General features: G+C 36.5%; 2 protein-coding genes across 2 annotated transcripts in view; both read left to right on the top strand.

Moving 5' to 3' along the window:
• Nucleotides 1-25,267, top strand: part of LOC128991599 (28S ribosomal protein S9, mitochondrial) — a 65,914-nt gene extending 40,647 nt beyond the window's left edge. Inside the window, exons 10-11 of the mRNA XM_054414619.1 lie at nucleotides 21,080-21,397; nucleotides 25,138-25,267. Coding sequence (XP_054270594.1) covers nucleotides 21,080-21,214 — 135 coding nt within the window. The 3' untranslated portion in view covers nucleotides 21,215-21,397; nucleotides 25,138-25,267. The remainder of the gene's footprint in view (nucleotides 1-21,079; nucleotides 21,398-25,137) is intronic.
• Nucleotides 9,777-14,329, top strand: LOC128991598 (transient receptor potential channel pyrexia). The gene has a single exon (XM_054414618.1). The coding sequence runs from the start codon at nucleotides 10,146-10,148 to the stop codon at nucleotides 12,876-12,878; it is 2,733 nt and encodes a 910-aa protein (XP_054270593.1). The 5' UTR covers nucleotides 9,777-10,145; the 3' UTR covers nucleotides 12,879-14,329.
• Nucleotides 25,268-26,439: the final 1,172 nt, after the last annotated feature.

The raw sequence follows: 26,439 nt of genomic DNA, 5'->3' as shown, positions 1-26,439 counted from the left end.
TTCATTAAAAGATACGTAGAAATGTGTGATTTCCACTTTAATTTATGCAAAACTTTTCCGGGGGAGAACCGAGGGAGTCTTACTGGGGGGTCTTCGATACCCCCCCGTAAGTCCGGCCCCACTGTCGCCCAGTGGATATCCATTAAAACTTGCTCTGTTGCTTGATGATGCATTGGAATTTCTCGCCTTATTGCCATCTGTTGAAATAAAGAAAAGAAATTTCGGTTATTGAATATAGCTCAATGATTAATAGATAAATGTCAACATTTCATACTGTATAGTACACTACAAACCGATTGTAATTCCTCATTAATACTAACCGCATAATGTTGCTTTGCTTAATCTGGACAACAGTTTGAAAATATTTCATACAGCTAAGTTTGGAATTCACAACTGTAAACTTTGTAGTTTTTTGCAGCAGGAGTTTATTGATTTTAAAAATTTAGAATACACTATTTAAGCTTTTTCGTGTAAAAGGTGTTACAATATTATAACTTTTGAGGCAAAGAGTATTCAAATAGACTTGAAATACCCCTTGTTTTATTCATGTTTTTGTTTATTTAATTTTATCCAGACAACTTAAATTAGTCTGAATTAGTGAGAGTTTACTTTTACTGTAATTGTAATTTCTAGAGAATGAGTTTGTTTATGTCTGAAGAGTATCAAGTTGTATTTGAGGAGAGACTATCAAGGGATTTAAGTGGGGATTATGGTTTGGAGAGCCCATGTTAAAATCCCCTACTTTAGAATTCATCTCAACTTTGTAAAACCTGTAACGACTTTATAACATTTACTACCCGTTTAACTTCTTAATTTTCAAGATGAGCTCGTTCGCATGGCTCAATCACGTCCTGATTGATGTTCGTTTGCAACGCTTACTCACCTTTAGGTTGGAGCTCGTTCGCTGCGCTCACTTGCCTTCAGGTTAGCTCGTTCGCTACGCTAACTCGCCTCCAGGTTGAAGTTCATTCGCTATGCTCACTCACCTTTTGGTTGCAAGCTGTTTTCATAAATGTAAAAAAATAATAGTGCTGCACCCTGTTGGTAAACCTATTAACTCTTTAATGCTATTGAACATCACAGAATCAACTTTTTTTAGTTGAACCAACTGTTAAGATTCTTTAATTCCATTTAAATATGAGCACTCATAAGGTTAACATGGGAAACTCCAGAGCCACTGGGGCGGAGCCTGAAAGCCCGATCAGAATAAAAACTACTTAGTTTTCCTATTTAATGCCCAAAGAATCGGTGTACCGAATTTCAGCCTCCTAGGTAAATGGGAAGTGGGATAATTAGTGATGAGTGAGTCAGTGAGGGCTTTGCCTTTTGTAAAAGCTATGGTTCAACCACAAAATTAGCTGTCAATTATGATTATAGAATAATTTAATAGCTGTAGGCTAAAATGTGTATGTGTACGTATACTTTCAGTCCACTATTGCTAGGGTTATTTTACGTCCCAGTTTTATAGAGCGATTGTCGGTTTTGAAGCAAATGTGAGGGTGTTCGAAAAATGGCACTCTAGAGTAGGCTTTTCTGAATTTAGAAAAACAATGAAAATAACTTAAGTTAAGTTTAAAATATTACTTGATTAGAGTTGATAAATAATAAAACTGTCACTGATTCAGTGAGTAAAAGCTGTAAAAGTCACAATGGGTATCATGATAATACCCTAGCAAAAAAGTATGTATACAGCATAATGGTACATGATTAGTTTCCAGTATAATGCCCTTTATACCCCGTGTATTTGTCCCAGTTATGCTCAGCCCAAATATGGCAACTTTAACTATAAATCAGCCAAACTAATAAAAAACTAAATAGCATTCAAAATTCACCTGTGTCGTCATAAGTCCAGTCATTTGGGTCAAACACTATGTTTCCATTGCAATCCTTCTCTTCGTCTCTGTTTTCATGCACTTCAAAGTGAACACATTTCAGGTAGTCCTTTTTATTTGGTTTCCTGCGCTTTGAACGCTCAACGCTGTTGCTATTATTTTCAATTGTGTGATCTAACAACTTTGATGGGTTTTTACGGGGAAATTTTACATTCTTCACACTTATTTTATGATAGTACAAACGGTTTCCATGATTAAAAAATATATGATCTATTTTGACAATCTCCCGAATTTTATCACAGTTTGAAACTTCCAACTCCAAAAGAATTACTTCTGGTTTGCAGAAGACACGAGCAATGTATTGTTGTGTGTCTTGTTGTTTGGATGCATAGCAGTCTAGAATGTATGGTTGTTTCTTTTCATCTGTCTGACTTTTGTGTTTCCAAGAAATAATCTTGTAAAAATCTTGAATGTTGTCAGATCTAACTGGCATGTATTGAAGTGTTTTGTATTCCAAACAACAATGTCTTTTGTACACGTGTGATACTAAAACAACAAATTATATTGTAGGCATGAAGAGAAGGAAATGTAATGATGTGAATAGAAGAGGACAAGAAAATGTTGCACGCAAATTTAAACATTTGCACCTTAACAATTCATCAGTAATGTTTTAATTGGTTTACTAAATGTTTATTTATAAACAATAATTTTTTATCAATGTTGGGTAAAAATAACGAGGGTATCTGGAAGCCTACAAATGATCATCAAAAAACTATTTGACTGTTCTAATTTGTGATAATTTCTACCTATAAATACTTTAAATATTATATCTTTATCACATATACTTGGTGTGGTACGAGTAGATAACAGCTAAAACTCACATTTATCACAGTTATTGCCGCAATCGTGGGACATAATCAAATGTATCAAAGGTTGTTGCCCAGGAATAATGGATTTTGCCTCTATTCAATGATTTAAACAACTCGTGTCATTTGTTAGATGTGGAGTCAGAACAACGATGTCGTTCTTTACATCGTTGCCTCTATTGAAAGGCATTATCACGTCGGTTGCTATGATCTCGACAAATTGTCACGGATATGAAAAGATCGTGGGAACCTCAATAACCTGGAATTATCCTTGAATTTTATTTTAATGGGACGCTGGAAATCGTGTAATTTATATTATATAGGTAATATAAATTCATATGTGCCCTAAGCACGAAAAATTTAGTAATTATGAACCGATTTTTATGAAATTGTGGATTAATGTCTAAACTTATATTTATTCGAACCAAAGTTGCAAAGAATGATGATTGGACTCTGGGACGAGACGAGGTTTTATGGGAACTCAGGTCTATAGTAATCTTGATTAATAAATTACCTTAATGCACATTTTCAGCCATTTTTTGTGATAGCTTAGGTTAAGTGTGATTAAACTTGATAATAAGTGCATAGGCCCTACACATTTTAACATGTATCTCATTAAATATAACGTGGCAAAATAGCCGTAAATTCATACTTTTGAGCTGACGAATAATTGAGATTGACATGTTAAAAAGTTATGGTTCCACTGTAATAGGTTATCTTGTTAACTGAGGACATTTTACTTTACCTACAAACGGGTTTAGGACCTCCAAGTACTCAGCCGTATTAAATAAATCCGTTGCTACTTCATGGCATATCTGTAAAATACATTAACCTATTTAGTTCACAAGCCAAATATAACTTTAAGTTTTTTATCTAGAAATGGTGTGGTACTGTACTTACCTACAACACATTGCATTGTACTTTTGGCAATGCATATTGCTTTGGCGACTAGTGTCGACCCCAACTAGTTTTCAGTGCCATTTTCAAGATGCTTAAGATCATAATTTCTTAAATACAAAATATTAAATCGATGTTCACATACAACACAGAAAGAAACATGGATACAAGTAGACATTTAAATAACGAGCTTATCAGATGAACAAAAGTATGGTCTAACAAACATAGCACCCAGTTTTTGTTAGTATCTTAGGTTTAATATTAGTCTTTTAAAATCTTTTAGCATCTTTTAAGTTAGCAAAATTTAATTTTGGATGTTTGCAGGACACTTTGTTAGTTTTCGAATTTTATAAAATAGAATTTCGGTACTTTGATACAATTAAAATGTGGGGCTATGTTTAAAATTGTTGTTACAAACCATTTGGTGCCTGAGCAAAATGCATTGGTAAATATTGTGCTTTAACCCAACAACATACAGTAGCTGTGTGGTTATGATGCTCTTGTAATCAAATTGTCACCGGTTTGAAGATGAAAATAGTCAGTAGCTTTTGATTATTAAAAACTGAATCCAGCTCTTCTTAAATAGTAACAAAGCTACAAAAGGCATCTTAATTTTACAATCACTCTTTATCTTTGGGTTCAATACGCCTATTAGCTAACCTAATTAGTAATAACAATAAAATAACAAAATGTACAGACCAAAATAAATAAGTTATATCTTTACCTGTAAAAGTATTAAACCTAAAACAAAAGATTTCATATTTCACAGGTTAATCTGAAACCATAAAAACCCTGTTCTTTTCAACAGAGAAACCAACCAAACAATGATATCAGGCATTTATCACGCTGCAGTTTGGTAATCATTCATTGTCTAATTGGAGATAATTGTAGGTTATGTCGTGGTATTGTAGATTTGCGATAATTGGTTACCGAACGTTTTAAAGCAGGAAAAAAGTAGATAACTCGCATGTATTTTTTAATTTGTTGTAATTTACGCTTAAATGCCTTAAATACGTTAAATTGTAGGTTGAACACCTTTTTGAAAGTACCAAGAATATGGCATGAATTTGACAAAATACACCCTCATATAGCCTTCTATGTTCACTAGTTAGAAAGCTTCTCACTTATTTCAAATTAGGGTTCTTTATCAACTTAAACCTACTATTTAACTGTCGAAGTATGTTCTCCGTGGTTGAGGTTTTGGTGTTGTTGTGGAGAGTTTGATCATAAATAAAACCAATGATTTTTAAATAGTAAAAGTAGACTTCTGTGCCTATTGTAAAATATGAAAATATTAAGTATCAACACAGATACTGTAGTTTATGGTGGTGTACGTTTTTCTTAAAATATCAGAGTACATAGCACCAGTTAATTACAGAACATTTTCTGTTGTATTTTGGTCGAAATAGTTTTGAAGTTAACTTAGTCAAAATCATAACAAAAAATACGAATTGAATCAAGCTGTTAGATATTCACATTTGTCTTCAGATTATCCATATCTGTGACAGCCAGATATGTGAAGAAGTGTGCTTAACTAATGGTTATGTGTTAGGCGATGGATGCAGCCAAAGATGGTTGGATAACAAAGGATTCATAGTTCAAGGTCGTGAGATCCGACTCAATGGGTTTTCCTGCTCGCAAGGTCAATTGTTTATTTTCCTTGCCGTGCCATCGTTAATTTGTTTTCTTCTGCAACAGCTCGTGTTAAGTATTTACATAGATGTTTTGTTTTTGGCACACCCAAAACCCCATGGTTTTGCCGTTCAATTCCAAAATCGCAAATTCGTCTTTATCAAGAATGCAGACCCCTTGTAGTTGTCAACTTAAATCGTTCAGTTGTCATTTGATCCAATAGTGTTTTAATGATAAAAATATAGATTTCGATTTTTTTTACATATTGGCATATTTTTTAGCGAATTAGCCCCGACTGATATACTTTTTCATTTTGATGTCCCTAGAGGCCAAAAACACTATTCGTTCAAATTTGTGTATGTATTTATTTTTTATGTATATAATAATATTTTTTTTTTTTATATATTATGTCGTCCGTAAACGCAATGACTAGAGTAAATTTTGTCAAATTTAAATCAAATTTGGCTTGAAGGAATTAATGCAGGATAAATTTGATTGAGTTTGTGAACCAGTGCGATCGGACCATGGAAACGGGGGTTTATGGGGTTTTTTTACCATTAAAAAGAAAATTCCCGCATTTCTATTTAAACCATTTTAAAGAGCATAAAAACAAATGATTTAGTGCATTGAAGTGTTTTTGTACGGTTATTGGCTACGGAAACTATTACAAAAATTGTAAATTTAAAATTCCCATGTGGAGAATTCCTTATGGAGAATAAGTTGTGTTGTAGTTTGCTTGTTTATGGATATATTTTGATCAAACTTGTCATTGTATTTATTTTATACTAAGCTATTTACTAAAAAAACACACTTTATTACCCTCCCTGTAGCAGCATACCTAGATACTTGTTAAACTTATGTTATTTTATAGATATTTTAATAGATTTAATTGAAAATCAAATCAGGTAAATTGAAATTCGCCTAGTCTGCAGGCTTGCTGCAGCGGGGGGTTTTGTAGGTATTTGTACCGCAATCAATTATTTCTTTAAGGTGTTTGGTGCTACATTAACCACGCTTATATTTTTACGCACGTTTACGGTCCAAAGCCCTCACAATAGGGCCACTCCCCCCTCCCCCCCCCCGCCCCCCGAAACAGCTTTCACATGATTATAGCGATAACGTGAAGAAATCAGGGTAAAAATAAGTTGACGCGGTTGGATATGGTAACTTGTAAAAGTCTTTGTATGAAATGGTTGGATGGGAATAATTACTTTAGCTACGACGAATGTGTTGAAACAGTTGTTTTGCAGCAGGTTAACGGAAAATACGTCATTAATTATTGAAAACTTAAGAATGCAATTAACAAACTTGCGTCACAGCACAACCACAAAGTGTAAAGGAAAGAGTCGTTCGCGGCCATTTTAGTCCTAAAATTATTCGTTTAAATGGGGAATAAGTCGATTTAGTCAAGCAGAATATATTCGAACATTATGAAACCTGTTATTGATTTGCGCTCAAATGTAGTGGATGACACATTGTTTAAGGACACGATTTTTGTACAATCGAGAGATTAGCCTCACCGAAGATGGAAAACAAACATACGTTTGCATTCTTTCAGTCTGTTTGTTTGTGACAAACAGCTGCACGTTTTTGAGAGAAGACAAACATCTCCAAGGTGAAGATGAAAACTGGTGATCATGGTGGCAGGGGATGACGTCATTAACATTATAGTCATTTAGGAATATGACGCAATCGTGTAAGAATCATTACAAACACAAATACGTTTTTGGCGCGTGTTAAGTGTCCGGCTATATATTGATTTTTTCGGGTAGCTGTTTCCCTCATTTTAGGGACCATTTCCAACAATCGCAATGATTTACTCTTTGGTTATTTAATCGTCCACCAAAGTAATACTCATCTCTTATTGAAGGTGAGACGACCGCAACAAATAAAGTCCACTTCATCCACTCTACGCACGCTACCGAAAATCTACAGTGTGTGTATGTTATATATAAGTTAAAATTCGTGAGTCATGGAAATCAATGGTAAATGGTCATGGAAATTAATGACAATTTTTTGTGGACACCCTGGCCATTTAAATTGGGAATAAACTTGGCTTGTTTATCGCAATGTTTTACATAAAATCCATTCAGACAAATTGAAATCCGCTTAGTCAGCAGGTCTGCTGCGGTTTGGATTTTTATTTATTTTATTTGTTTATATACCAGATCGAAACATATTGGAACCTTACAATTATTAAGATGGTCCATTCCCCCCCTTCAGATAAAACCTCAACCACGGGTCTAAAGACATTGAAGTATCTTCGCAGAACAAGTTATTTAGCACTATCAGTTCAAGTGACCGCTGGAACAAGATAATATAGTGTTGGTTCAAGACAATGCCACTTCTAGTTCTGAAGGAGATTAATAAGCCTACGTTTAGGCTGTGTTTAATTTGCATAGGGTCTGTATAACAGCAAACTGGCTTGCAAAATGATAATTTTCCCTTTAACAAAGACTTATGACACGACTAGTACAGTTTGTTTACTGACAGTGTGTAATGTGTATGGAAGTTGGTCTACTTTTATAACTCCAAATAGCTACTTGGATATGTATACTAAATGTATTTATCTCTCCCTGCGTCATCGACGAAAACTTAATACATAATACTATTTATACTATTTTTTAGATACTATTTGGATATTTTAAAATCAATCTGAAAAAATAGCTTGGTGATTTATGGGCATCAATTTTAATAAAGGATTGTGAATTAATATGAATGTATGTATGATATACCACTATCCTTTCTCTTTACTACTTTAATTTTTTACTTAAGTTAAATTGTAAAAATCCAGAATTAATTTGAAATAGTTTTGCTACTAAAATTGGTTTAAGGAAGACGTAACATTATGTTCGTGTACCGCCATTTTGTCCCGAATGGTCGGAATCAAGTACGACTTGGGGATGAGTTTGTGGTTTTGCAGTGCAGAGTTTTAAGTTTGTAGCGAGATCAATGCGTTTAGTATAAGAAACTCAAAAATAGCTATCTCTTCCTGGAACAGCATGATAACAGTTGCTGGTTATACAAAAAATAATTTATTACGACAATAAGCTAGTGACGATTCAGAACAACAACATTTATTTTCATTTAGCCTATACAGTTTTGTTGAAACCATATTCATATTTTCAGTCGAAAACAAGTGAAAATCATTAGGCCTATTATAAGGATTGTAGAGACAAATAAGTAGGTATATTTTTAACTATTTTGATAGATTTCTGGCGCTGGTCCAAAAAAGTATACATAATAATTGTTTGTAGAGGAGAGTTTTTATTCCGGCTCTTGGGGGAAAATACCAATTCGACACCCTTTTCCTTGATAATTTCCTACGAACATCATTAACATTTTACTGTCCGTACAAAATATGCAGGTCAGACGTTGCTGCAGTAGTCCACATTGTAAATTGCACATCTCCGATGGCTACGTTACAGAATCAGACGGTCTGTCTGTAAACCTTCTTTGAGAGTCAAGACAACCGAATGTCGCCACATCGTTTGCCGGTCTGTTTACCCTCGGTAAATAAATTCTACCTACGTTAAGTGTTGGGAATGTGTTAGTTTTTGCACGTCGGTTTTGCATTATTTACAACCCCCTTTCACTTCAGAGAACTTGCTGGCTGTGTTGTGTGAAATTTTCATTGATTATAAACTGATCGTGTACACTCAAAGTAGTTGATCAAAAAATACTTGATTAACCTCTGGATATTTTTTTAGCGGAAACAGCTGGTCCCTAAGAGAATATTCTTGGGATGTTCAATATGGCATTTCAAAATTCCGGAACAATAGGGGATATTGGAACTTGTATGGGATATCCTAGGGATACCATGTGCTCATTAGGAAGTTATTTTCAGATATTGCGTTTCACGGCGTTAGTTGTGTTTAACTCATGCAAATCGAACATTCTAACTTTATATTTACGTCCAGACCAATCGGGCCCGAATAAATTACGATATATAGTAACGTTATCATATCATAACATAATTATTACAACTTAGATGTTTTCAATGCAGTTATATAATGCCAGGGTCGATTATTTTTAACAGTTGTCGAAGTTAACGATGTGATTTGAATTAGAGTGAGATCGACATTAAGTTTGCTAAGTTGTCTCTGTACAATAATATAGAATTTATACGGTAGGCTATAAATAACATCCACGATAACATTCAACTAGTTTGTCCTGTATAGCGTGATGTCGTATTAGGCCTATGCCAAGGTACTTCTTTTATCTAAGTGATGAGCCTAATACACTTGTTACATCAAACTGTATTGTGTTGCAATTTAATTCACTAGAATGCAAGGTTCACCGATCCCCCCCCCCCCCCCCCCCCCCACCAACAACCACCTGGTCAGAATCGCAAAATAAAATCGACAACCACTTGTTCCAAAAATTCCCTGAGGCAAAGAATGACATATTCCACAATCCTAAAAATATGTGAGTAACCCCTTAGGAGTGCAAAAACTATGATAGTAAAATAAGTAGCCTAAAGCGAGTCGCATTAAAGTTCCTACAAACGTTGAACTCATAAATAAATGTGGACCTGGAGCCGGGGAAAGTATCACTACTTGACCTCGCGACTTTCTCCCACTGGCGCTTCGGCATGCGTCACCAACCGGAATATGCTTTGTTCATTGTTGAGTAGAATAGCGACCTGCGCGGTTTTACCAAAACAAGAGCGGGTGGCGAGTTAGCGGTATGTCTGTGTGTGGGAGGGGATAGCTCCGTTAAACTAGATCAAAGTCCTAACCGCGGCGACCTTGAACGTGGAGCGCTAGAGAGAGATAGAGTGATAGAGAGAGGGAGGGATAGAGAGGGTCAGTCACAGTGCACAGTCACAGTCAGTTAGTTGCCGACCATGCGGATAGTTGGTAGTGTTTGTGTGCGTGTAGTGGAGTAGTTGAACGTGAGTGTCGATCACAGCGAGATGCCGCGAACACGTCTAGACCGCGCTGTCAGCATGAATACTGACAACAGACCTTACCACGACCTCAAGACCAAGACAGTCACTCCGTCGCTGATTGGCCGCTGGAAGAGTTTCAGGAGCTCCATGCACGACTCCGCGTCCGAGCGACTGCCTTTCGGAGACTCCCCGCCCGCCACGGACAGCGTCGGAATGGTCTTCTTCGAGGAGGAGAACAGCCATGACGAACTGAGCATCAAGATCTGCAAAGACACGATCAGGCACACTATCCTAGACAACATGCGGATGGTGTCACGAGACGTGAAGATACTGTTGGATATTGAGAACGGACATTTGGGAAGCAACGATCTGGACCCGCTTACGTCTAAGTGTACACAAATCGAGAGGAATATAATTTTTCTATGGTGTGCGTTTTTGAAAAAGTTAGACCTTCTGGAGGTTCTAGAAAAACAAGGTGTCGATGTGAATTTTACTTTGCCAGGTGAAGGACTTTCTTGTCTTCATTTGAGCGCTTTCAGCGGTTGTGCTAGGTGCACTGAATGGTTGATAGAGAAAAATTGTGATATAAACTTGATGCCGGAGTCATACACCCCTTTACATTGTGCGGTGCTTGGGAATTCCACAGAGACAGTTAAATTGTTGTTGAAACACCGTGCAGATTTGAAGGATACTGTGCTACATTCCGCTGTCAGAGTGAACGCTGTAGAATGTTTGTCGCTTCTGGTTCGTCAGAAGCTGGTAGATGTCAACTGCTTGGACTCCACTGGCATGTCACCTTTGCACATCGCAGCTGATCGTAGGATGGAGCAGTGTCTCAAAGTTCTGTTGGACTGCAAGATAGATGTGAACTTGGAGACTAAGGAGAAGAAGAACACAGCTTTGCACTTGGCAAGTGAAGGAGGATACGCCGATTGTGTCTCTATGCTGATTTCTAAAGGTGCTTTGGTCGACAAACAAAACTGCAAGGGACAAACCCCTCTCCATCTGGCAGCAAAGTGTCAGGGTGTGGAATGTGTGGAAACTTTGTTGAAGGCCGGAGCAGATGTGAATGCCGTAGATGCTGACAACATAACACCTCTGCGTGCAGCTGTAGGCAAAGCTTTACTGGCATATAATACGTTAGAAACTTTACTTTCATGGGGAGCCGATGTAAATATAAGAGATAAATATGGGTTTTCTGCTCTCCATGTGGCTGCACTAAACGAGTTGTCCCAGTGTGTCGATGCTTTGATCATGAAAGGTGCCGATGTGAGTGCCAAAACTAAAGGTGGGTTGACACCTCTCAGTATTATAAGTAGAAAAACACCGGCTTGTTTGGCGACTATTTGTAAAAAATTAGATAGTTCAATATCCCTCCACGACCCAGAAGCTTCTAACCGTGAGGTTGAGGTAAAATTAGATTTCAGATATTTGTTGCAACATTCGTCTAATGGAGAATGTGGTCTTTTAAAAACATTAGTAGACGAAGGCCAAAAAAATATGCTTGAGCATCCTCTCTGTGGTGCTTTTTTGTGTCTAAAGTGGCAGAAGATAAGAAGGTTTTACTTTTTGAGACTATTTCTAAGTGCAATTTTTGTGATATTTTTAACACTTTATGTTATGACTGCCCTAGCTCATAATTGTTACAATGCTGCTAAAAATACCAGTATAAGTGATCAAGAACTTTGTCTCAATAACTCCATGGTGAGAACAATGCTGATCAGCAATCCACATGTCATAGAGGTAACGTGGTACATTCTCGTAGTTTTTACTGTTGTAGAAATTTTCAGAAAACTCCTCGGTTTGGCCGGCTATCGGTCTACAAAACAGTATTTTTTCCAGTGGTCAAACATGATAGAATGGTATACAGTGTTCAGTGTATTTGCAACCTCGTTCATTTACACCGGAAGAACTTACATTTGGCAGAACCATGTCGGTGCATTTGGTGTACTCTGCGCCTGGACGAACTTGATGGTCATGATTGGACAACATCCGATTTTTGGAACTTATGTAGCGATGTTCACAAAAGTGCAAGGAGAGTTTGCTAAATTATTTCTAGCCTACGCTTTTCTTCTTATCGGATTCACCGTCAGTTTTTGTGTGATTTTCCCCATGTCTCAGGACTTCAACAATCCTCTGATCGGTTTTGTTAAGGTTCTGGTGATGATGACCGGAGAGCTTGATATGGCGATGCTTACTAGTTCCGATGGGAAAAACATTCTCCTCGATATCAGCGCACATATCACCTACGTTCTGTTCCTACTCTTCGTCACAGTGGTGCTCATGAACCTGCTGGTTGGTATCGCAGTCCACGATATACAAGGCCTTCACAAGACTGCTGGACTTTCCAAACTTGTGAGACAAACCGAGCTGATATCTTTCCTGGAGATCGCGCTGTTTCAAGGTTATGTACCACGGAAGATCATCGACGTGCTGAAGTGGCCTGCGTTGGTGTCGCCGTCAGCCTACCGCGTGGTGCTTCACGTCAAACCTCTCAATCCTCGAGAGAACCGGTTGCCCAAACAGATTCTGATGGCTGCCTATGAGATTGCCAGAGAACGCAGGAAGTGTAATACCAATACGCTGGCACCCACCGCTACCCACAGGTACGCCAGTGACGCCAAAGAGGACAGCTTCAAACAGCTGTCCGAAGAGGTGAGAAACTTGAAGCAGTTACTTCAGGAGCAGCAGCAGAGTGTGAATCAGCTGCTTCAGATTCTCGGGAGTAAAGGTTCTGCCAAAGATCTTTCTGAGTAAATAATAGGTTGGTTCAAACACATTACTACCATTATTACATTGCTATAAGTATAATAGATTTGGTTAAATCTTAAAAAAAATTTAAGAATGTTTTGTTCTAACAATTTATAAGGATAAGGTATATTTATATATATAAAATTTGGTTGTTGTTGTTTTACACTCCAATTCAAACGTACATATTTAAATGGAAACTTTTGTTAGGTAACCTTTGTTTACTTTTAGATTAGATCGAACAAATATATCGAGTTGAGCTTTACGCTTGTTTAACAGTGGAAAAATACCACATTTTACCAAACAATATTTAACAAACAATTAATTATATATTGGCTTTTTTGAACATTTAAATTTAGTTATAGATTTCATTAACAAAATTCTAGCACAACCTTTGTATTGAAACTAATGAAGGGTTGTACAAGTAAATAGTTTTTGTACTTATATATATTGATTAATTAAATAAAGCAAAATATAGCAAAACGCCAGTTAAAATGTACTGCATTCTGCTTGTTAAAATACCATTGTAGATGTTTTATTTGTTCCAAGTTCCAAATAATTAATACTGTAAAGATTTTCTATTACTTTTGAAGGTTTAAATAGACATTTTCCTAGTTTCATCCTAAGAACTGCAAACCTTTAACATTGAGTTATTATAATTAGAAAAAAAGTTGAATAATATTTAATCCAAAAATCTAGTCAATAGAATAAACAAATAGTATAATTTAATCATGAGAGAAAACAAATTTTCCCTGTAAGCCTTACACACAATTATTATTAAAAACTTCAAATCTAATTCTTGTGACTTAAAATCCTCAATTTAATAATTTTCTTGCCAATCTGGGAATACAAATACACTTTATGGTTGTGCGTGTAACAGACAACTTTTGTTTACATAAAATTTCATAAATTGAATAGCGATCTTAAATAATTAAGTTAGCAGATTTGAATAGTATCAAGATAATACTTAATCACTTTACACTGTCAAAGTCAGGTTTTTGTTCTTACTGTATGTAATACAATGATGGTCTTTTAATACCTATCATCCTAGATGTAAAGGTAGGACATATAAAAAAATACAATGTGGACAGTTAGAATAAATCTCAATATTGCTATACTGTACGGTTGTTACTTTAAGTTAGCTGTAAAATTTTAACATTTTCAATAAAATCTATTAACTAAATTCAAATAAAAAATGTTACCATTTATATTACTTTTTTGTAAAGTACACACCTCAGTTGCTTAGTATCAAAGTAATATGATACTGTAGTCTTTTATGAAATATGTTACATTATTAATATATGTGATTTTAAAGTTGAATATTGTACATAATCAATTATTTACTTGTGACTTAGATCATATTGCACTGTAATTTTGGTGGTAATAAAAGTAATATCTGTGTTAAGTTAAAGTTGTCACTATAAAAAGTTCCTCAATGTTATTTTTAGCTTTTATATAATCTGTATAGTGTAAATTCTTCATAATTCAATCACTGTAATTTGATGTAAATATGTGTAAATAAATAAATAATTCCAATTTATATCTGTTATCTATTAATGTCCTTTTATATTTGGTTATTGGTTTGTCAGTTATTAATCTTTTAATTAATTGCCTACTTTCAAAAAAGTGTTCTCTAAAACATGTATAAAATGTGAAAAATTTAGATTTTAGGCATAATATTTGTTTTTGGTAATTGAAGAGAAAAATTACTTTGTAAAACATATTTCTATGTTTATGTGCTTAACATAATAACGTATACAGTAGAGTCCCGCAAACTCGGCGTAATGTGGACTGGAAGGATGCCGAGTTTGTGAAATGGCGGGTTATCAGGAACAAGGGTTTAAAATAATAAAAATACAATTTTTTTAGCTTTTTAACCGCTTTTTTTATTTATATTTATATTACAAGTCAGTATTAAGTCATCAGATATAGTACAACAAATCCTTGGTATGAGTTGCGAATGATTTGCTTGAGCTGGCTTGAGTCCATTTTTAACACAGACTCAAAAAATCACTAATTTTCTGAGCCAGGTGATGGCCGAGTTATCCAGACTGCCGGGTTATCGAGAGCCGAGTTTGCGGGACTCTACTGTAATAATAACTACTCAACTACTCACTACTCTTAACACTACTCAAATAATAATCAGTTTAATGCTTGCAGTGTTTTTAACAGTCAATACCAGAATTATTGTTGTGAGTAATAAGCACAACATCAACTTAAACGTGGGAAAATCAGTTGGTTTGACTTTATGTCACAATATGTGTTGGTTATCAATGGATAGACATCCTAAACATGGGAAAATCAGTTGGTTTGACTTTATGTCACAATATGTGTTGGTTATCAATGGATAGACATCCTAAACATGGGAAAATCAGTTGGTTTGACTTTATGTCACAATATGTGTTGGTTATCAATGGATAGACATCCTAAACATGGGAAAATCAGTTGGTTTGACTTTATGTCACAATATGTGTTGGTTATCAATGGATAGACATCCTAAACATGGGAAAATCAGTTGGTTTCTTTATGTCACAATATGTGTTATCAATGGATGTACAGCTTACATTTGGAAATTGTAAAAGGAATGTGATTGTAAATGCACTACTTAACAGTTCCCAATGTTTAACGATAGTTTACCAAATCTTCATCAAGAACTGGTAATATTGGGTTTTATCATTGACTATTTATTGGATACTGAAGTAGAGGTCCCATCTATATGGATCAGCTGTAGCCAATGTTTTGTTAAAGTGAGCCAGTCACAGAATGCGCTAGTGGCCAAAACTCGATTTTCTACCTTATTTTTTGTTGCTGGTCAAGTTGATGGGTCATAACAGTTGCTATAGCTCACCATAAGTCATTCCATTAGTTAGTTGGTAAAAAAGATTGTGTATTCGACCGAAATCAGTAATTTAGATCACCAAAATCTGTCACTGGCTACAAATTTAACATGGGACGGAATGCCTATTAAAATTCAAATTTATTCAATTTTAAAATGAAAACTTCAACAATATTTTTTATTTTTTATTTTTATGAGGCCCTTTGCCAGATGGATCATCAGACACATCACAAAAACTGAAGGTTATGTTTAAGTTTACAATAATAAATTTTAAATGGTTAGTTAAATATGAAAAAAATATTGTTAAGTACTGTTAGGTCATGGTGGAAGGAAAATACATAGGTGTGCTATTCCCGTCATATGCTGACGTCACTCAGATTGCAAACACCATTTTACCATTTAGAAAAATTATAAAAACAATAACAATCAAATCAAAACAAATACATACTTATACGGTAATACAATCAGGTAATTTTTTGTTTGCAATCTGGGTGACGTCAGCATATGACGGGCAAGCACACCTATGTATTTTCCTTCCACCATGCTGTTAGGTAAAATTATAGAAATAAAACTATATATGTATAAAAATAAACTTTGAAGTAGGCTTGAATATTAAAAGGCCTCATTAAAAAAATGTAAAAATATTGGTGAAGATTTTTTTTTTATTTGAAAGTTTACCAAATGTTATCAGTATCTCTTCTACGAGTTTGTGCATAGTTGTAGGGTTACGGCTGGGCAAAGCGTGACTTATGTCATGGAGGCCGGAGTTCAAGCCTCGTCAATCACTAAACTTAAAGTGTGTGGTAATGTTATGTCCCAGGGTTTTAGAGCACCTAGGGAACGAAAAGGATAGGACTTTCAATCAAGGAAAACTTACTTTGCATTTTAGAAGAAGTCTCTCTAACAAAAGACATACATAGTATAGTAATGACTCAAAACCATTATTACTTCTTGGTATGCTATTGTTCTCTTTGTATGCTATTAATCTTCTAAACTTCACATTCATTATGTTTGAAACAATGGCTTGATAATGCAATATAATATATTACCAGTAATGAATTCTTTCGAAACCGGTTTGATTGGCCACCACTTGCTGGTCAATAGAGGTTGCCCAATAAATACAAAGATTGTCTGCAAACTGTTCAACATTCTTGGCCTTGCAAACCGGATCTAACACACTTCCTGATGTTGACAAACCTAGATATAAACTTTTAGAATTAAGTTAAATCACAATGGACAAAATAGATTAGCATAAGAATATAATAGTGATTTGTGAAAGAAGTAGTTTCAGATCAAGCAGATTTTGTTTTTCTAAATCTTTCTTTAACAAACTCGAGATACACCTGGATTGGAAACTATAAGTTCAATTTAAATAACTATTAAATTTAACAGTTTTTTATACAAAACAATGATTTCATTCAATCATTAAAAACTGTACTAAGCTAAATAATAATGGTAAATAAACGATTTAAAAAATATTGCCTGCAGAGAATTTTTAAATTTGCATCGCTGCTATTGGCTATTCACATGCCAAAACAACTTCAATATGTTTCCCCATTTGGCTTTTTATTAAAATAAGCCAACCTCCATATAATATATAGAATATATATAATACATGAAGGCGATTTCTACAAAACACTACTCCTCCGTTAATAATGGACGGATTTTTACAAACGATGTGTCAAAATTAAGTATTTTTTGTGTAGATTTACCTTTCACCAATTCCTGTAATAAAAGTCCTCGGGCTTTCCCACAGGCCATCAAAATCCCAATGTATTTCTTATGAAGAAGAAGAAAAGATATAATTTGTATTAATTACAGCTGTTCATAGTAATCACATGATATACACAAGAGCGTCCATTTTCAGTTTCGATAACTGGAGTGGAGTGATTGATTGCATTAAGTCTTCAGAAATTATAACTGTTATTGGTTTTGAAATGAGGCCTGTAATACCTTGCAATTGCTCGAATTTGAGCAATAGGTGCACTAATATAGAATATTATTCTAATGTTCTTAGTTATCCTAGTCCTTGAAAACCAATATTGTTTCTGGGTTTGCAAACCAGTTTTAACACATTGTGGAACTGCATTACGCCATCAGTAAACTAGTAGGCAACTACAACTCAATTATAATGTTTAGTGAAAATAATTTTAATCTGGGTTTGGTAAAACTTAGGCCTATGTGAAATCTTTGACTATGCATAGAGATGTTGACTAAGGATCAGGGCATTTAAGATTTCACACTGGTATTTGGTTGTTTGGTTCTACTTGCTAATATTTTGTTGGATATTATGATGAATCCTACTACAAATTAACTGTTTTAATTGTTACTCGGAACTTAGGGTTTAGAATTAAAAAATGTATTTGGTCTCAATATACGAAAATGTAATGTTGAGTAGTGTCAACACTATTAAATGGGTTTTGCAACATTATGTTTAAATACTAATAGTCAGGGAAATATAGGATGTGACCTTAAAAAAAATTGCAAGAAAACGTTTTATGGTTTTTTAGTGTTGGGTGTGCAGTGACTTACTAAAAGTTTCCAAAAATCGGTCCCTCAGGATAACTACTACAGTATAACCACCTATAACCACTATAATCACTACAGTATTAAAAATGGCAGCTTGGATGGTCAGTATTTCATTTTAATAGGGAACACGTTTTTGACCACCATCTAGGAATCCACCATAGGTCTTGGATATTTAACAAATCTTTTTAAAGTAATGATAGTGTTGTGTTGTGACACATCACCAAGTTCTTTCTGGTACCTCAAATTACTCAGTAAATGTTTGATTTTTATTGTATTAATACTAAATAAAATCTGTTAAATTGAAAGTGAGTCATGGACCTTCATTTAACATTATATATTATTTTTATTTCAAAATTTGTCTTTAGTTAAAGAAATCTATCCGCAATTCTAAAAAACTCCCAATAAGTAATCCATAGCTGTGGTAGCCTAGCTACTGATGTGGCCTCCTTTGCCAGACAGGTCTTTGTGAGGTTGAAGCCAGAAAAGAAGGTCCTCCAGGTTGGGGGTTGAATGCTAGGCCAACAACCTGCTCCGTAAAAACTCTAGGCAAGGTCATACCCAGCTTTGGCAGGCCTGGTAAAGATATTAGTCTGGGCCCCCCTCTCCTTGGCTTTACAGACACTGTTTTCATGGCTCTACGTATTGTCTTAGGCCTACCGCACACGAGAGACTTTTTGTCGGCCGACTGTTGGCCATCTGTCTGGCTGGAGTTGGGTGGACAATCGAAAAGTGGTCAAGACTGTTTGGTCATTGACTATGGGTGCGCACACGCCACGACTGTTTAGTCGTCTTTCGAGTGTCAAAAGGATGTATATGACAGAAACCGCTGTCATATGTGCGTTACTGACAAGATTTCGTGCAAGAAAACTTAAGAGAAAATACTGGGTGTATCTAATTTATAGTCCGAGAACCTTGAAAGGCCAGATTTACCTCTATACTCACTATTACTCGGATTTGAGGAAATATCCGGACAAATTTTTCATGTACTAATGAATGAGTGTTGATTTTTTTGACCAATTGTTAATACCCCGGCTTCAAATACCCCATCCCATAACTTTTAGGGAATAAGCTGTAACCGTAGGTCTCATGGTGAGACCGGGTCCCGGGACCGATTTACCTTTTCGTTTTGATGTCCCCAGAGGCCAAAAACACTATCCGTTCAAATTCACACATACACATATATATATTTGTCCGTTAGCAAGATAACTCCCAAAAAATATCCGATTTTGATGAAATTTGGTAAAAACGTGTAAATCTACATGTATTTTATTCGAATGAGTTCGCGAACCAGCATGACTATGGGAACGGGGGTTAATGGGGGGTTTTATCGGGTAAAAATGGGGTTTCCCATTTTTTTTTTTTTAAGGTAAAAACAAAAGATTCCGCTTTTTCTTTAGAAAACATTTTGCAGAGCTTGAAAAACAAATAATTTAGCATGCTAATTGTTATCATAATGGTTACAGGGAAATTCCAAAATATTTAAAGTTAAAATTGTCATGTCATTTATATGTAGAACAAGTAAACTGTAAATTGTTGTAGTTTGCTTGTTTATGGATGTATTTTGATAAAACATGGCAAATCTATTTATTTTATACTCAGCTATTAATGTTTTACTCAAACACGCCCTGAATACCCCCCCTGTAGCAGCAAACCTAGGTACTCATTTATCCTAATTTTATTGAAATAGATTAAATAAAAAAATTAAATCAGGCAAATGGGAATTCACTTAGTCTGCAGGTTTGCTGCAGCGGGGGTATTTTTTATTATGACCAAGTACTCTTTCAAAGTCTTTTTATAAAGAGGGGACCGTGCCTCAACTTCATCGATAAGTTTATCAACTTTCTCGTCCCTCAAAACACATGCACTGGTGGTTGTCGAAGCCATAATAATAACAATAACACAAAATAATAATACTTATCATAATAACAATAATAATACACATTATAACAACGCACTCGACTGTCAGACAGACAGACTTTTTAGTCGTCAGTGTGCGCGTTCAAACTTATCTCCATGCCTTTATCAATAAGACACGACAGTTGAGTCGGGGAGCAGTCGGCGGGAAAATCGGTCAGCACCAAACTGCCCCGACTGTCTGCAGACAGTCTGCCGACTGTCTTGCAGCGGTCGGCCCGTGTGCGCGCTCAGATTTACCACTATGGGGCCGACTTTGACTCCCAACTACGACTAAATAGTCGGCCGACAAAAAGTCTCTCGTGTGCGGTAGGCCTAATGTTGGGCTACATGTTTCAGTTGCTGTTTCCTTTGCATTTCACTGGAATTCTGAACCAGGTAGATATTGAGGCTAAGGTGAGAGGTGGCGGCTACATGGCGCAGGCTAGGGCTATACGCTATGCTGTGTCAATGGCCCTACGTAGTTCTGTATAATGTTGGGCTACATGTTTCAGTTGCTGTTTCCTTTGCATTTCACTGGAATGCTGAACCAGGTAGATATTGAGGCTAAGGTGAGAGGTGGCGGCTACATGGCGCAGGCTAGGGCTATACGCTATGCTGTGTCCATGGCTCTACGCAGTTTTGTCTAATGTTGGGCTACATGTTGCTGTTTCCTTTGCATTTCACTGGAATGCTGAACCAGGTAGATATTGAGGCTAAAGTGAGAGGTGGCGGCTACATGGCTCAGGTTAGGGCTATACGCTATGCTGTGTCCATGGCTCTACGCAGTTTTTTTCTAATGTTGGGCTACATGTTTCAGTTGCTGTATGCTTCGCATTTCACTGGAATGCTGAACCAGGTAGATATTGAGGCTAAGGTGAGAGATGGAGCAGGCTAGGGCTATACGCTATGCTGTACGTAGTTCTGTATAATGTTGGGCTACATGTTTCAGTTGCTGTTTCCTTTGCATTTCACTGGAATGCTGAACCAGGTGGATATTGAGGCTAAGGTGAGAGGTGGCGGCTACATGGCGCAGGCTAGGGCTATACGCTATGCTGTGTCCATGGCTCTACGCAGTTTTGTCTAATGTTGGGCTACATGTTTCAGTTGCTGTTTCCTTTGCATTTCACTGGAATGCTGAACCAGGTGGATATTGAGGCTAAGGTGAGAGGTGGCGGCTACATGGCGCAGGCTGGGGCTATACGCTATGCTGTGTCTATGGCTCTACGCAGTTTTGTCCCTCTGGAAATGGTTGAACAGATGCGACTAGGTAAGTCTGTCTATGTGTGTGTATTTACAAAGAAAGCCGTCAGGGGTTGGTGAAAATTGATAGCTTAAGGGCCTATAGACTGTTAACTGGTGAGGACATGATAACTTTAGAATTCACGAGAAGCATGTTATAGGATGTTCAAACTTTGGGGATTTGAATGCAGCGGTGGGTGGTAATGGGATTCTTTGATACCTGGGACTTCACAACACTAGTGTTTTTGACACCGATATGAATCGCTGTGTATCTCAACAATATTTTCAAAAGGTGATCTAGACGGATGTTTAGAATGAAAATTCATGGAAGCTATGAGCGAATTTTTGAATTAGGTAAGGTTAGCTTAGCCACTGAAGCATTTTAAATTCACAGTATCAGGCGATCAATGGTTTCCAAACCATCTATTTTTAGAGCGGAAATAAACATATTTGACAATAACAATGTTGCAAGAGTCCCGCTAACGGCTGGAAACCAAATACCTTTCTTTTGTTTCTCTTGTTTATTTGGTCTCAAGCTGTTTATGTGACCAAAAATACTATTTCCTGCTTAAGCTTAGTCATTGGCATTGCGAACATGTAACTGAATTTTTCTCAATAGTCTTTAAAAACAACTCAATTTGAACATTCCTCATGTTTCCATTATTAAAGTGATTCAATACAATTAGTTTGTCTTTTAAATGCAGTTTGACCTGTTTGATTGTTGTTAATTCTGTCAAATACATTGTTAAACGTTATGAGTTTTACTAAGGTATTAAAAATGTCTATAACTTTAAAATGTACATAATTACATATTTACAGACATATATCTTGTCCAGTTCCATTGAATATTTAAAGTTAAAATACAATTTTAGGTTGTCTCTTTGATTACATACTATTATACAAACCTTATATACATGTACGTTATTTCTGCTCCACATTTAAAATGTTGATCCACTTATACTCTTAAGTATCTAAACTGCAGGCATTTTCGTGTTAGTTTCCTTGATGTACAATTGACTAGGTATTTTTTGGTGAATGTAATATTGACATTGACAGAAATATGTTTATAAATAAATTACCTTAAGTAATTAATTAAGCGTAACTTTGAAAATAGTTGCTCTAACAACCATCTTGTGTTTATGGAAGTATTAGGCACAGGGAAGTAAGATAGAGAGGAGTAGCTTATGGGACAACCATGCACCCTTTGCTCTGGTATGATGGGGCGGAAATGTTCTTGACCCGAGCAAGAAAGAGCCTGAACGGTGATAGCACAGAAAACATACTACTATAACCCAGAATGCTAACCGCTTGGTAAAAAGCGTTAAGTACTCGGAGAGAGCTTTGCCTGTCAATTCATAGGCAGGGCCAGGCCCACTTTTATAAACGGGCAGACTGGGCATATGCCCAGGGGCGCCGGTGGTGCTCTGAACCACCGCCCGCACTAGAAAAATAGGGGTTTCTCATTATCAGCCGAAATAAAAAAATGGGAGATTTCAACTTGTAGTTAAGTGATTTTCCCTTATTGCAAAAGTAAATAAATAGAACAAAATTGAAAATACTCGACCTTCAGGTTATTCCTCCTGTAGTCAGAGAAAGGCAGGCAGCAGTGTGAACCGGGCGCACTCACTATACTATCAGAGGCAGGGAGGCCTGCATGGTGGAAGGAAAATACTACAGTAGTCGCAGCTAGTCTGGGTGCGCGGACCCTTGTGTACTAGCCGTGCTGAGAGTAACGGCTCGCTCACCCCCACAGCCTCGCTGAACAACCCCATAGAGCCCTGTGGGCCAGATGTGTTTGGAAATGAGCAATAAACACTCCCCTCTACACCCCCCGCCCTAGCACGGCGGCGTGCCCAGACTAGCTGCGACTACTGTACTTAGGTGTGCTATTCCCGTCATATGCTGACGTTACTCAGATTGCAAACACCATTTTACCACTGAGAAAAATTATTAAAACAATAACAATCAAATCAAAACAAATATATACTTATATGGCAATACATGAGCTGATTTTTTGTTTGCAATTTGGGTGACGTCAGCAAATTACGGGAATAGCACGTAGGCCAGCTCTAGTCTACAGGCCTAAGGTTCACGTGCCCCCCTCTCCCTCGCAGTCCCACCCCCATCCCCACAAGTCACAACTACCAACTACCGCGCGGCGCCAGTCCAGTCAGTCAGTACAATAGGCTACTCCTCCCTCAGTAGTCAGTAGGTTGTGTTCGTATTGTGCCTGCTGCACAGTCGTCAAATCAGTAACAACACAACCTAAACTGTGACAGTCACTAGTCAGTGTTGACACTCACACTGCAGTTAGTGAACCAGGAATAAATAAATAGAGAAGTGTTGATACAAGCAGGCCTATAAACAGTGAAACATGCATAAAAAACCTAGTGGAACCGGGAGCCGCAAGCGGTTGGCTCAAAGAAAACAAGCTCAAGAAGCAGTTTTAAAGAAAGTTAACCAGTATTTCCACCGATACGGAATTGAAAACTCCCACCTGAAACAAAACTGGTAAAAAAAAAACACGCTAATGTAAAAATATATATATGCATAGGCCTATAGTAGAACCATGGAAAAAAACATACTCCCTTAGTAGAATCTCGTTCAATACGTGTGTAATGCAATCGCAATGAACTGCACACTGTACTGTACCAAACAGTAATCAAATCACTGCATAGTGCATTAAACTATTGGCGCAGGGCAAGAGGCATTTGCATAGCAACTACTGTCAAGTTCATTGCACTTACCCCAACCCCCAACCCACCTGCTGTGAATTTCGGCGAACTGATGAGTCAACCCCTCTCCCCTCTTCCATTTCCTACACTACTGTGGTCAAAACCTTAGTTTTATATATATATATATAAGGGGGGCGCTGCTTTTGGGTTTGCCCAGGGCGCCACTGACCCTTAACGCGGCCCTGGGCAGCGCCACCAGCGTTGCTATGCTGGTGCATTGTATGCTGGTTGGCGCTGCCTACGAATTGACAGGCAAAGCTTTCTCCGAGTACTTAACGCTTTTTACCATGCGGTTAGGGTTCTGGGTTAGAGTAGTATGTTTTCTGTGGTGATAGCCACATAGCATATTTGTACAGCCGTTGTAGTGCACAGGGTCTTCCTATAGCATGAGCAGTGTAGTCCGTGATGGCAAGAGAGGAAGTAGAGCAAAGGTGACGGCAAATGGAATTTTCTCTAGACACCAGTGACTGGTGGTTCTCTGTTCTCTATGATCAAATTAAATATACTTCTCAAATTATCTCAAATTTTGTTCTTAGTTTTACATGTAGTCTAATGTCTGATCAAAAATTCACATCTACTTGAAAGGTTAATAAACCTACACACAAATGGCAAAAGAGTTTTTCCTTTAACTTGTTTTACTTCATGGCCGGGCAGGGGCACACACTGATGTTTTTCAGGACTCAATTAAATTGTTGCTCAACATTATGTAATTAATGTAAGAGTAAATCGGACATTGCACTTTATTAATTAGATGTGTCACTTAAACTATTTATAAAATTTTCTTTCTGATCAAAAAAAAAGCATTGTTAATTGATTTTCAAATGAACCTTTGAAATGTGACCATGTATTACCCAGCCAAATGGTGAGCTATCTGTTCATCGATCTCTATTATTCTGTTAAGTAGCCAATTTTCATGGCACTATACTGATGTAGTTATAAATTGTTTACCTTGTTCATTAGAAAGTTTACAGAGTGAATGACTAATTTGGTTGTATGTATATGTATTCTGCAAGTCACTGTGTTTCTGTTCTAGTGGGTCTTCTAACCAGGGACAAAAGAAGAAAAGAAAGGAAGAAGCCAGGTCAAGAAGGTGCAAGGAGAAAGTTTACTTGGAAGAAACGTTAAACTAGCTTTTGTTGTTGTAATTATATATTTGTAATTCATTTTTGAGTGTTTTTCAATCCTTACTACAATTCCAAAACTATTTTTTCACAGTATTATACGTTATTCCTTTTACAGAGATAATATTCTTTTAAAAGGAGCCACTGTTTTATTTTTGATTCTGATCTGGAGTTAGATCCCACCATTAACTTTGGATATTGTAAGTAAACATCTCATACCATCGCCAAATCTGAAGCATTTTTTAAGAATGTTTTTTGTTAGTGCACTTATGTAGATTAAATTTTGTTTCTCCCAAAATAAATGAAAATTAACAAAATTATACTTTGTCACAAGTAAGCCTCTTCCAATTCCTGCAAAGGTGATGTAACAGAAGATGGCTCCGTGTTTAGCCCGGACGTGTTTGACGCGGACACCCTCAAAATGGTGTTTCACCCGGACGGACGCTTCAGAAATCCCCGCGCCACGGCTGGGTGGGTAATTCGTCGCTCTACACCATTATATCGAGTAAGGACGCTCGGTGGCGTTTCCCTCCCAACACAGGGAATTATTACTATCGTAACCAGAACTGGTGGCCCGTAGCTACAAGTGGTAGAAAATACTGTTTTTTATTTATTATTAATTCTATTCGGATTTCAAAAACTAAACGTTATTACTACCTGTATAATTGCAAGCACGGAATCTATAATGTTATAAATTACAATTACAAATATTAGTTTTAGCAATCACTTTTAAATATAACAATAAAATAAAGGACATTGAAAGTAAAGCCTTCAAATTTTAGTATTATATCAAATATTGCACATACTTATTAACAATGAACCTGAGCATATTCCATAACAATTAGAGAATGATTACTTAGGTGGCTATTTTAAAATCAAAATTTAAACTTCAATTTTAGTCCTGCCCCACGGATGGGGAACAAGACTGTTTCATGATTCTTAGCCTGAATTTTTTATCCTGCTTTACTGCTGTACCGGATTTTTAAAATTATGACACAACTATATATTAATGACGTAAGCCGATTCTTTGCGTCAAAATTGTGGGCAACTGGGAAGTTGTAGAACGACCGGAGAGGGCTCAAATTAAAGGTCTCGATCCCGTAACGGCGGGAAAAATACCGGTAGTGAAATTCCAAAACTTGTTTGATCGTGATTTATCTTTAAGCCAGTATGCAAAATTGCATTAGGATTACTCCATTTGCTAGTCAATTCTG

The sequence above is a fragment of the Macrosteles quadrilineatus genome, unplaced genomic scaffold (genome assembly GCF_028750875.1).
Source record: "Macrosteles quadrilineatus isolate MER2022 unplaced genomic scaffold, UCM_ALF_1.0 Scaffold_4__1_contigs__length_99947679, whole genome shotgun sequence".
Lineage (NCBI taxonomy): Eukaryota > Metazoa > Arthropoda > Insecta > Hemiptera > Cicadellidae > Macrosteles > Macrosteles quadrilineatus.
The sequence above is the reverse complement of the archived record's forward strand: the minus strand, read 5'-3'. Positions and strand labels throughout refer to the sequence as shown.